The sequence below is a fragment of the Corapipo altera genome, unplaced genomic scaffold, assembly GCF_003945725.1.
Source record: "Corapipo altera isolate COAL_440 unplaced genomic scaffold, ASM394572v1 1, whole genome shotgun sequence".
NCBI classification, from domain to species: Eukaryota; Metazoa; Chordata; class Aves; order Passeriformes; family Pipridae; genus Corapipo; species Corapipo altera.
Window position 1 is genome coordinate 42,063,964 of NW_020884873.1, and position 12,874 is coordinate 42,076,837.

Consider the following 12,874-nt stretch of genomic DNA (forward strand, 5'->3'; position numbering starts at 1 on the left):
TGCTATCTGCTCTTTTTTCTTTTGATGTTTTTGCCGTACTATTTTTTTAATAATGTAAAATCCTGAGTTTTAGACTGTTCCTCATAGTTACTGTCCATTTGTTTCTCCTGTTCCATTTTCCTTGCCGCTGTGCTTGCTTGCTTTCTTTCTTTGGTTTTCTGGAACTTGCTATCAGCTGATGCAAACTTAGCATCAGCTATAGATTGCAAGAAAGAATATCAGAGAGAAAATAAGTGCAGCAATGGAATCAGAAACTCAGTTATCAATGTATCTGTTTTGTTTCTTGTTTTGTACTAATGTTCTGTGTTTTCCTGCTACCTTTTTATATTCTCTCTTTGTTGCTGTTATGTCTTTATTTCTATTTTTGATTTCTGCATCTAGTCAGTATTATTAATAGTAATATTGGGTATTACTTACAGTTAAAGAGATTACAAAAGATAGTGCACTGAGAGCAGGTGGTCACACTTGAAATGGAACAGTTTTTGGGATCTTCTGAAATTCTGTTACTTACATGAGCTGAGGTCTAGAAATCAAGGGAGCAGTGAACATTAAGGGAATTGCTCATTCCAAGCATTTGCCTTCATGTTCTTTTTAAAACCACAACCAGTTTATATGCATTTTTGTATGAGTTTAGCTGAGCATTGTAATCTTGACATCTGAAAACTCAGGGTATATGGTCAGTGGAAAATAAACCTGACCTCTGTATATTTTTTCACCCAGAGGCGAATGATGAATAGACTAGCCTTGAGAAGCTGTTTGCCTCACCATCCCACATTCTTTCCTGTAGTGAAACAGTGTCTAGTTTGTCAGTGGTTGCTGGGGTTTTGAGGAAGGGAGCAGGAGATGCTGTAGGCAAAAGGACCTGTTTGTGTACTTGCTCAAGTTATGGCTGTTAATGACATTGAGGTTATCTCTCCTGTCTGGTACATCCTGCTGTGCTGCTTATGAGGCAATACCCAGCAAGTGATATCCTGTTGTTTGTAGCTTCTCTTTGATGTTTATTATTTGATTTGGGAAAAGTAGCATGATGGCGAGGGGCATCAAAACTGTTTCAAATATTTGACTTAATGTCTTAAATTCCACGGGATACCAGTGTGTCTTTATACAGTGGTATAACTACATGTTGTAGTAGGTACTAATTGCATAACTACTGTAATGTCATGCCAACAGCTTGGATTACCTTTTTTTCTGTGTGTGTGTCTAGTGATTAATTAACCTTCCTTTTAAAATTAGAGCTCCAGAAGCAAAGCTTTCTGTTCCTCAGTCAGATGGGATTGTATTGGGTTTGCACCCCTTATATCCCATATCGTTTCAGGGACTGTCTTCACATTTATGAAATTACTGATTATTTGTGTTGGAGAAATAGATCGATTTCATCACTTTAAGAATTAACAAAAAACTAATTCTCCGATTCTTAATTAATTGATTATTTTGTTCTCAGATCCAGTTTCTACAAGCCACTGTGCATTGTAAACCAAGATTTAACAACAAACAAAAACCCTCTCAATTAAATTAAGGTTCCTCTTAATAAATTACTTATGTAGAAAATATGTAACAAAATAACTAAGCATTTCACCTTTAATTAAAAAAATTTAAATCAGTCAAAAACCCAACAAAACCCCACAAACAACAAACTAACTGCAGTAGTAATGAATATACTAAACACCATAAACATGCCCTGGGAGAGTTGGAATGGTGACCATGAGTAAACCTGTGATTCCACATCTGTGAAACTTTTACCACTGCCATATATAGTTGCAATGCTATGAAACGTAAGAACAAATACAGTGCAATTCTTTTCCAGTCCTAGCAGAATGTATGAGAAGAAAAATGGATAGATAAATGTTGCAAGTGGAAAACTTACAGTAAAATTTCCCACTTCTGAACACAACTTTATAGAGAAATTTATTCCCCAAGTTTGTGGGCGTTTGTTACCTATAATGCCCTGGTTTGTGTTTGGTTCTTGTATTTTTTTGTGGTGAGTTCTTGCTGTTTGTTCTCAAGAAGCAACAAACTCTATGCTACAGTAAGAACTATATTCTACTCTATGTAGGTGTAGCTTCACAATCATTGCATTATGTGAATTATCTTTATTTCTAATTATATTATGATTTACCAGGGATTTCCAGATCATCTGCAAAGTTTATCATAGATGCCAGTATTTGCAGTGTCAGAAAAAACATTGTTGATAACAGCAAGATATATGTATGATAAAGAAGGAGAATTTACTGACAATCTAATTAGAAGCCAAAGGATATTTTGATTCTGAGATAACTGTTACAAGGTAGGTAACTAAAAATGTTAGGGATTTACTCAGTTTAACAAAGATTAAAAATTTGCCATTGCTATCATTAAAGAAAATCAGCAGGCATTTATTCATTTTGCAAAATCACATCAGGAAAGAGGATTTGTAAATAGAGAAATTCACTCCATATTTTCAGTGGGAATATCTATCAGTTTTGTAAACCTCTGGCTACCAGCCTTTTTCATGCTTCCCTGTGGTAACTGGATCTTTCTGGGTATGTCAAAGACATCTTTATATAATTCCTGCAACCCTTCAAACAGTGTGTAAGGTCCTGCAGTGCTTCCAAAGGAAGGCTTTGGTGTCTTTGCACACACTTAAGAGTACTTTTGGCACCTTCTTGTGCACTTGTGTTCCCTTCTCAACCCATAAACATGCGTGCACATGTGTTTGCCATTCTTGTCCACCCTTCACCAACTGGGAGCTAATGGGATAAAATGTCTTTTCCCTTTGTCCTCTGTCAACCTCATTGCTGTTATACCGGGTGTTCCCTGGATGTGTTCTCAGACGTACTTTAACAAAGTGTTCTCAGTGTGGGTCCTGTAAAACTCATACCAGCAATTTTACTACAGTATTTTCATTACAAAGGGCATCTTGTTTCATAATAATATGTTGTATTCATTTTGAAGATGTCCTCACATCTTACAAGAAGCAATTCTAAAAAGGTGGCTGATGCTGTTAGTTGGTACTTTGTTTTCCTTGTAAAGTCAGCATGGTATAAAAAATTCAGTGTAAAAAAATGATTTTAAAAGCTAGATTGTGCCTTGATGGTACCTTGTTATTTAGTTAATGTATGCCTTCTGTGGTATGGTAGCTGCAGTATATGCTATTTATGTCCCAGAAAATATTCAAAAATAATTGCTGACAAAAGCTACTTCACAGGTTGACTCAGAGGTACATCTTGTAATCTGAATGTTAATATTCTGGATAGCTAGGCAGAGAAAACTATTGATGTGGTTTGAAGATTGTGTAGAGACTAGTCAGAATTTTAGTTAGAGAAGTGGGGATGGAGAGGGATTGAGATACTTGAGTTCTCCCAGCTTCACTGAAATTTTATGTCTATTGAGTGTATAATTCATACAATATGTAATATTTTTGAACAGGTAAGATTTTTTGCTAGTCAGTTGGAAATGTTGACTTTTATATCTCAAGAAATTATGTCTTTTCCAGAAGCAATTTAGAATCACCTTAATTTTACTCTAGAATCTGGGCAGCCCCTGGTTTTACTGTGCAATTCTTGACTATCTGTCATCTGCTTTATTTTTTGCCTTAAGCTTCGGTTGGTGTTACAAAGAAGCACTGATAAAAAACAGAAGTCTGAATCTCATGTCCATTACATATGGTCTATTCCCGTGTGATCCATGCAGAGGGAGTAGGAGCAGCTACCACTGAGATCAAACAGTTTTTCCAGCTCAAATTATCATGTAGGTCTTGGCTTTAAGTTTTAATGGACTCAATCAGGACTTCTGTATTTCCAAAAAGGAGATCATCCTTTTATTGGTGTTGCAGCTTTTTTGGGAGCAGAGAACTGTTGAGAATATTGTCAAGTGAAATGATATGTTGTATTTTTTCAGTAATACAATTTTTACACCCAGGAGTTGAACATTTTATTCCTCCCTCAATCACCTGCAAAAATATTGATTCTGTACAGGCCTTTGTTATCATACACTATTGTGCCATAGACAAAGGTAAACAGCATTCTTACCTCTCTGGGTGTGTAGTCAGATAACCCAGGCTGTAAACTGGAAAGTATTTTTCCTATCAGACTCGTTGGCCAGCCTAGCAAACTCCACCGGTATCTGTATCAACTGCCTTGGAATTGCTTTTGATGTGATTAGGCTACTAATTAGCTGTCTCAATTCTTTTTTCCCTCCTGATGTTTTCTTTTGATTCACTTTGAGTCAGAGGAGTCTGCATTCAATGTATGTTTGTTTTTGTGTTTTGTCTAAAATCCTTAATGATAGCTTAGACTGTCCTCTTTTGGTTGAGAGTTTCCCTCTGTAGACATAATTTTTCTGTTAAATAGGTGCATCAGGATTTTTCTTTTAGATGGTACTTTGCAAGGTGTAAAAACAATGTATGGTCAGGGAGCATGTGTATGTGCATATTCATTTAAAGTGTGCTAAGAGTTTTACAGTCTGAAAGAGAATGTGCATAGTTACTTCAAAACCATCAAAACCATAATACATGTTTACTACTTAAATTCATCAAATAGTAACCTTACAATTAAATTGTTATGTAAAGTTAGTTAAATAACAGCAGAAGTTATTGTATTAAGGCCCACTTTGCAAGGAAACCAATGACAAGGAAACCATGAAACACACTAATAGATTATATGCCATAGCAATATATTGCCTTTTTATTACTTTTCCACAGGCAGCAGATTCCTGTACAGTTATTATTACCTACATTATCTGCTAGTTTTCTATCAAAAAAGATTCAGTCTATTGAATCATTAATCTAATATTTATCATTCTTATTGAAAATCCACTAGTGTTAGCACTGTATAAAATATTGACTCAAACCACGACAACTGGTTTTGCTAAAGATTAAAAACATATTAACCTGAAAAGCACAGTATTTCCTAAGACATTTTAAAACTACTCATTGTGGATATTTGAAATGACAATTTTTCTGTGTTGTCTGAGGAATGATTTTTTCTTAAATCTTTAGCATACAGTAAGTGACCAGTCCCATCCTGATTTGAAGATGCTGAGTGTTCATCCAACACATATTTGAAATTTTGATGTGTATTGCATTAGTTACTGAATATCAAGAATAAAATTTTTGCTCATACATAGAGTGTAAAATGGGATCTTTTGTAGCAGCACACGGTCTGTTTAGAATGATATAACAGGTGCTGAATGTTCAGATATCAAACAAAATGCCATCTTTCTGTAGAAAAGAGGTGTCAAAAAGTTTCTTTGTACCTTTAACGCATGTGATTATGTAGTACAAAATGCAGAGTTTGTAAAATTTCTTGAATATACAGGCAAAAAATGAATAATTCAAAACAACTCATAAGTTCTACATTCTATTGTATCTTTTATAACGCAGGCAGAAGATAGCATTGTGTTCCCAGTAGAGCTGAATTTGCACAAGTTACACCTCGGAAAATGCCAGATGGTCTATGGTCTACTTTTGAGAGCTGTCACATATGTAAAGATTTGAAAAAAGAAAGACAGCTGAATGAGAGCAGTGGATCATTAAAGAGAGAGTGAGAGTCCCTGGGTATCACTGTGTTTTAAGAAGCATTGTGTCGTTCCTCATATTACACCTTTTTTTTTTTAAGATATACACAACCTTTAAAAAATAAGGTAAAAATATTTCTGTTTTAAACTGAGGTGGTTGTGGTTTAATCTCAGAACTGTCAATTGCTTTTGTTCTTTATGCTAGAATGCGGTCATATGGTTCCTAATTGGTTTCAAGTGTGTTTTAACCATAATATTCAAGTCTCCCTAGTGCAAAATTATCAATAAAGTTAAAATAAATTTAAATTGAGATAACTAATCCATTTGGGGTTTTATTCCATTTTGATTTGACCTGCATATAACATTTGAATAGTGTAAAGCCAGTCAGCTAAAAAGTTGTATGTTAATGCTAGAAGACTCGAGTACTTTGGGAACAGGATAAGTTAATAAAAAATTAAAATTAAAAAAACATAGAAAACTCCAAACCCTTAGTAAAAATAATAATAAAATCAAAACCATAACTGTTTAGATTTTCCAGGACTTTTCATTCACTCACAGTTTGACAGAAACACATCTAATTTTGCAGATTGAATTTTGGATAATTTGTCAAGTTATTGTATCATAGCAAAGACCCAAAAATACACAAACAATTGTAAACTACCGCCACCAATTTAGCTGGCTTGGAAAAGGTCATAACTGTCAGTTTTAGAAACTGGCATCAGACACAGAGAATTTTTAGAATAGTTCTTTAGAATAGTTTAGAATAGCTTTTGTTTATTGAGGAAGGTTAACCCCTCCCCAGTAATTCTACTTTATTGATGCAATTGCACCACTTCACACTTGGAGATCATAGGCAGTGCAGACTGAGGAAACGTCATTACATGGACCATGAAAAACACTGTTCCTTAATTATGCGATTAAATTGAAGTGGGATAATGAAAATAAACTTCTGGGGTGCTATGGACATAAACATTGAATTTTGATTTCTAATGTTGACAGATATTTTTGACTGTGGTTAGGTCTCCATTGCCTATTTTTAAAATGGAAGGAATGACTAGATTTTTAACAAAATTAATTTTGCACATACATGGAAAGAGAATCTACAAAAATCTGTGTTTTTAATGATATTTATTCAGATAGGGAAAAACTCCCTAAAAATTTGTTTTGGGACCTTTATATAAGTCTGGAGAAGTTAACCAAATATATACTACAAACTGAATTTCAAAGTGAAGAAAGTACCTTGCTTATGCTTCTGTTTGTAGGTTTTGCAAACACTAATGCAAAATTGAAGAAGCATTAGTGTCAGAAGAAGCTTTGAAGAAGCATTTTCAGCATTGTCAATAAAAAAGTCTTTGGGCAATAATTAATTGTTCAGGTATCAGATAGTGTTGTGCTCCTACTCTGTTGGCTTGGAGGTTTGTGAGCAGTTACTGCTGGTAAAGGAAGTGAACAATCTTTGATCTTTGTCTTCCCTGTAAAATCTTTGAGGAGGCTACAACCTAAATGTTTCCCGCAGCCCTCTCTTTATTTCCAGCAACACAAAATTATCATTTTGGTAAAGTAGGTTCAAGCATGGTTACTTTGACCTGGATTGATGTGGGCAGTCAAGTCGATTTGCTGAAAATCTTAGTGACGATGAGCAAAAAAATTGAATAGCAAGAAAAAAAATGAACCATTTCATATTTAAACTATTTGCCTGTGACTAGGTGTAAAGTTTAAGATTTATATGAAGTTTAGTCTGAAAAAGTTTATGATAGTTGAAGGAAGCAATCTGAGAATGGTGTCAGTGTCCTGAATAAAAGGGAAACATTGAGGATTTGTTAGGCAAATTTAGAACTGAGAGTCTTTTTAGAGATCATGTCGGTCTATATGACCCAGTCATATTTGTCTGAAAATTTGGTAACTTGTACCTGAAGTGATCAATGGAGATGTTTCTTTTTAGAGAAAGCTAATTATAATTATCTATATGTGTTGTTACCTTGTACACAGCGTAATATGTATATGAACGTGTACTGTGAAAACATCTGAAAATGGATGTGAACCATCTGAAAAGAGAATGAACTGCAGCACTGTTTTTCTTTACCCCTGACACTAATTTCTCTTCAGTTGAGTCTCTAGTAGAATCTGGACTTTCTCCTTGACATAAAATTTATAAATTGTTGGAGATTGGACTGTCCAAAAACTTCTTAATGTCCAAGCATGATGCAGTGGTGTTTTGATTAGGAGAGGTGATTGAGCTTATGTTTTTTGATTGTGAAATCTTGTTGTGATACTATGTGTATAGTTTAATTAGTTTTCCAACAAAGTCTGCTTTTTTTTTTCTATATAAGAGCTGTTAAATTGAAACCAATTTTGTATTACAAAACTTTACATTAAAAAAAAAAAATTCCTACATCTTTTCTTTAGTTACAGACTTTAAATACATAGGCAGTCTCTTTTCTATGTTATTATAATTATGGTTCTGTATGATACAGTAGCTCAACACAGAATGATCAAGTTTCATGCTTACTCATTAGAATGAGTTTATGACATGTACTCTCAAAGTCTTAACTAGGTCACTGCAGATTCTTGCCTTGACAGGTTCTGTACTTTTTTATCTTTGACCATTTCAGTGTGTTGCCATTAAATTCCCAACCGGCCCATTACAGCTATTTCTAAAATTGTGATTCTGAGTTGAGGAATATGGAGGGGGGAACTCTGGCTTGCCACAACTGTTTGAATGCATGTGCCTTCTGGTTACCTCCTCCACAAAACCAGATTTTGTTTGGTTTTGTACTTCCCAGCATAAAAATTCATGATCTTTATGAATTAAGCTCAAAATGTTGTTAGTTATCTGGATACTCCTGTTCTTCTTTAATATAACGGTCTGTGGTGGCTGTGTATTGGGGGACCCCTACTGTGTCACTGAGGTTATTTTCTGAAGACTTGCAGGTTGGCCAACCTGCAACTGAAATTCTGTTCTGCGGTCTGTGTGTTCACTCCAATACCTTTTTCTCTTATTTGATTGCATTTCCCCCATTATTCACTTGGCTCCCTTAGTACAAGTTTATCTCAGTTTTGCTACTTTGTTTGCCATACTTGACTTTTTCTTCAAATTGCTTGTCTTATGCTCTCCGTGTAATTCACAGTCTTGCAAACCTTTCCTTGCAGTACTGGATGGGGAATCTAGGCCTCATGCACATGATGTGCTTTTTGAATACTTAATAATTATTTTTAATTTAGAGATATTTTTTACGCTCTTGTTTTGCTTTCTTGTTAGTCTAATATTAGATCAATAAGAGCAATGACAGTTCCGTTCCCGGTCTAGCTTAAAGTGTTCAGTTATCAATTTACAATTTAAATTAACCCTTTCTTTCTTTCCTTTTAAGCGCAACCTCAACGTTTGCCTCAGCCGAACACTTCAGCACTGGAAAGGGGTGAGGAAGAAAGTGGCAAAATCCAAAATGGCCACGTGGGTCTGGGTAATGGAAGTGGACTTCACAACGGGGTCAAGCACATACCTGCAGACAGCAGAACACTTTCTGCTCCCGTTTCAGAAAAAATGCACAGAAAAATTCAGTCCACCTTGTCTGTCAACAGCAACAACAGTCAAAAGAGTAAAATAAGCTCTGTGTTTTCTCAAAAGCCAGGTACTTCACCAGAAGGTAAGCTGATATTCTTAATTTAAAAACCCCAAACTGAAAAAAGACCAACCAAGCACCATTCTCACCAAAAATTACACAATTAACAGAAAATAATTGAAGAGTGTGAACTTATGCTCTAGAAGCAAATAGAAGCCATTATGATAAAAGATGATTCTTTCCCAGAGGAAAAGATTAAGTATTTGAAGGAAAGGAAAGCAATTGGAGAGTTCTTGTTTTCAAACATTTGATCAATATAGTCTGATAATGCGTAAGTCTCTGTAGTTAGTATCCTGAACTGACAGAAACTCCGGTCAACATTGTCACATATGCACCAGAAAAAAACATTAAAGTACTACTAGTTTAAAGCATAGTAAGTATTTAAATCCAGTAATGGCAGGCTCCATGAGGGTGGACTTTGCTTTTGAAATATTCTGTTAACAGATATCCTGACTAGCCATGAAGTCTGAACACTAGATAATAAAATTTCAGTGTTTAGCATGCCTTATGCTATATTTGGACAGTAAATAATGTGCATGAAAATGCTTCATAGTCCTTCTGCACAGCTTAAATAAGCAAAAGTAAATAATTTCCCTTATGTTTTAGCTCTATCTCTGTGTTCTCACTGCTTGCAATTACACTCGTGGTCCCAGAGTTCCTGAGTCTCTCCTCGATCCACTGCCTTCGCATTAGCACTAATATACTTGATGGGCTTTGCTACTGCCCATTACGAGAGGGGTACAGGCACGCTGTAAATTTTATTGGTTTGAGGCAGGCACAGATGTGACTGGTTAAAAAAAACCCTCCAGACCGTGGGTACAAACACAGATTCTTAGAGAAATGGGAGATAGTACTACTCAGTGAAATGGGGAGGATTCTCGGCCTAGATGAAAGGAAGAGGGATCAGAAGGACTGCATGTAGTGGCCTGAACGAAGCCTACTGATGTCAGTGGAGTGAGTTCTCTTGACTTCAACTACTTCAGTCAAACTTAGTGAATCTGTGTAGTGATATCAAGAACGGCTTCACTCAGAGTATTGCATGGGCTGGTCTCCCTTGCTGTTGTTTATTTTTATATTTATCTTCAAGAACCTACTACTGTTATTTTTCTGTTGTATTTTCAGTCCTCCAATGTTTCTTTCCAAAATCACATCATACTTCCTGTATTCCCTTTTCTGTTATGTGAAATACAGTTCACCCTCCAACCTGATGTTTTTCTTGTATCTTTTTCCTCAGTGCAGTTTCAAAAAAACTAACTTACGAGACATAGATCTGTTCATGTGACTGTAGAAAGTCAGTCTTTAAATTCAGGCCTCTGAATTTAAGAAATTCAACCTCTAAAAAAGAAGAACCTGCAGAGTTCTAAAGAGACAGTGCCTTGCCTGTCCTTTCCCCTATACAATTAATTATGGCAAACACTTCTTTTTTTCTTCTAAAATTATGTTGCAATAAATACAGTTGGTGGAATTTTTTTTATTGTTTAATAACCATGAAAATAATTATGTCAAGTTACTACATAATTTAGAAAATGGATAAGATACCTTCAGATTTGGCTTTAAATTCTAATGTCTGATTTTAATATCCAACACATAATTGTGTTAGTTGCCTGAAACTGCCAATATACAGTATTTTTATATACAGTCAGAAATGTTGTTATTTTTAAAGGCATATATGAGTACAATTTAGATAATTACATAGTGTTGTCACACTGTATTACTTGCATTCTTTCAAAGTACAGAAGTACAGGGTAATCCGTACTGTTACTCGTGGTTTCTTGAGTCACCTTAATAGCTAAAATTAACTACAGTTAATATTGTGCATCTAACTTTGTACTGTTCTCATTTTGGATGTGGGAACTTGGATATATGCTCTCAATAGGTTGAGCGGTGCTGCTAATGTCTGTAGCTCTAAGTTTTCTGTTAACTAATCTGAGTGAAGCACAAGTTTTATTGTGCAATGATTAAAGTATGTCTGGTGTATTGGGATATGCCAATAAGAGAATATCTGGTTTTTTAAAATAATTTTCTGGTTTTGAAATTTATTTTACTTTACAGTTTTTTGACAGACATGTTTTATATTTGTGTAACCACATCTGCATGCACACATATACAACCCTTCTGACGGTTTCTTCAGCTTTTCAGTGATGTACCCTGTGGGGGGCATCATGGGGGAACTAAAAGGCATAAGTAATACTCTTATCAAGCTGTTGCCTTGCAAGAAGTATCATTATATACTTTATTTGTCCTATCATCCCACAGTGTTTTTTATAGATTACACAGTCAGAGACTCTATCTAAATATTTATTTAATATATATATAAAATGATATAAATATAAATATAGAATGATTTATCCATAATTTTAAAATAATTTTGTTATTACTATAAGTCATGATAACCCCTTATGACTACTTCTGGAAGATTTGCTCTCTTCAAAAACCTTATATACTTAGCCAGGTTATTTTTTCAAAGGAGTTTAATTTCATTTAAACCATATATGTGTTTGATGAATGCATCTAACTCTACTAAACCAGAAGAGTATATCAGGAAGCTCAGTGACTGAGAATTGCATAAACACTCTTTCAAAATGGTATACATAGTTTAATTTGAACATAACTTCTATAACTTCACTGTATGATGAATCATACTTTTGTGGGCAAAGAGACGTTTTTCTGATCCGTTGCCTCTTCTGACGTTTTGTAGCAACTATTGAAAAGACTTACAGGAAGATGGAAAAGATAGGAAACTACTGGAAATTATTTGCAACATTGCTTAACTGCTTGGCTTTGCTTTAACTTGTACCATGTTAACCTCATAAGCCACTGGTTACTGCTGAAGAGCTGCTGGGTTTGAATTTCCTTGAAGGTGTGTGTTTGTGTTTGAACACATCTATATAGTAATATAACTTCTATGCAGTATCTTATGTAGCCCTATGGAGAAAGAGACAAACTATATTTATTTTGTACTGTGAGTATCGAATAATGAATCACCTGAACTAACTCACCAACTTAGTTTACTGCAGTATCCAGAAAATTTTAGTACAAAAAAGTACGGGTAAACTTGTACACTTCCAGATATTTCAATTAATTTTATTTTTGCTATTTCTTATGTAGTACTTTGGATTTTTTAATCTAATTAATAAAGTTTTAATAATTAATTAATAGATTTTCTAATTATTAGATTAATTAATTTCCAGGTTAAAACTTGAAAATACACATCCTGTAATTTTACTTCATCTGCCTTATCTTCCTCCTTGAGTGTTCTGCTCTGTTGTCAGTCAGGAGAATAGCTGAAATCAAGTAAAGGAAAGTGGCCAGAGAAAAGAAATATGTTATGTCCTCAGAAGGAAGAAAAGTGAGAATTCTGAGTTTAGACTACAGAAAAGAGAAAATATTTTTCACCTTTTCTTATTCCCTCCCAAAAACTACATTCTTCTTGATTCTTCCTAAAAGACAAGATATGAATATTTCTGGAGCACCACAGCTATTTGTAATGCAAAGGAAGTCCAGATCTGGTACTTACTTTGCTCTAAAATAGCGTATCTGTTGACAGAACAGAAAACCTGGAAGGGCTTGAAGCAGGATCGAATCAAGAAACATTTGGGCTTGCTACCCATTCTGTGCAGGAGTTTATTTGGGCTCTTGCTTATTTAAAATGTAGCATGCTGCTTCATATACTGCATGTTTCTGTATATGCACTAGAAAGCTAAAAGAAGTTCAGTATTACTTTACCCTGGATATCTCATCTTCCCATGAAGATCAGTAGT

The 12,874-nt window shown here is 34.8% G+C and overlaps 1 protein-coding gene across 5 annotated transcripts in view; it reads left to right on the top strand.

Annotated features, from left to right (window-relative positions):
• Positions 1-12,874, top strand: part of MDFIC (MyoD family inhibitor domain containing) — a 75,587-nt gene that overhangs the window by 50,395 nt on the left and 12,318 nt on the right. For all 5 annotated transcript variants that reach the window (XR_003530315.1, XM_027659376.1, XM_027659369.1 and 2 more), the window contains one exon: positions 8,862-9,137. Coding sequence is in view for 4 of the 5 variants with exons in the window: in XM_027659376.1 (XP_027515177.1) it covers positions 8,862-9,137 (276 nt within the window). In the remaining variant the exon portion in view is untranslated. The remainder of the gene's footprint in view (positions 1-8,861; positions 9,138-12,874) is intronic.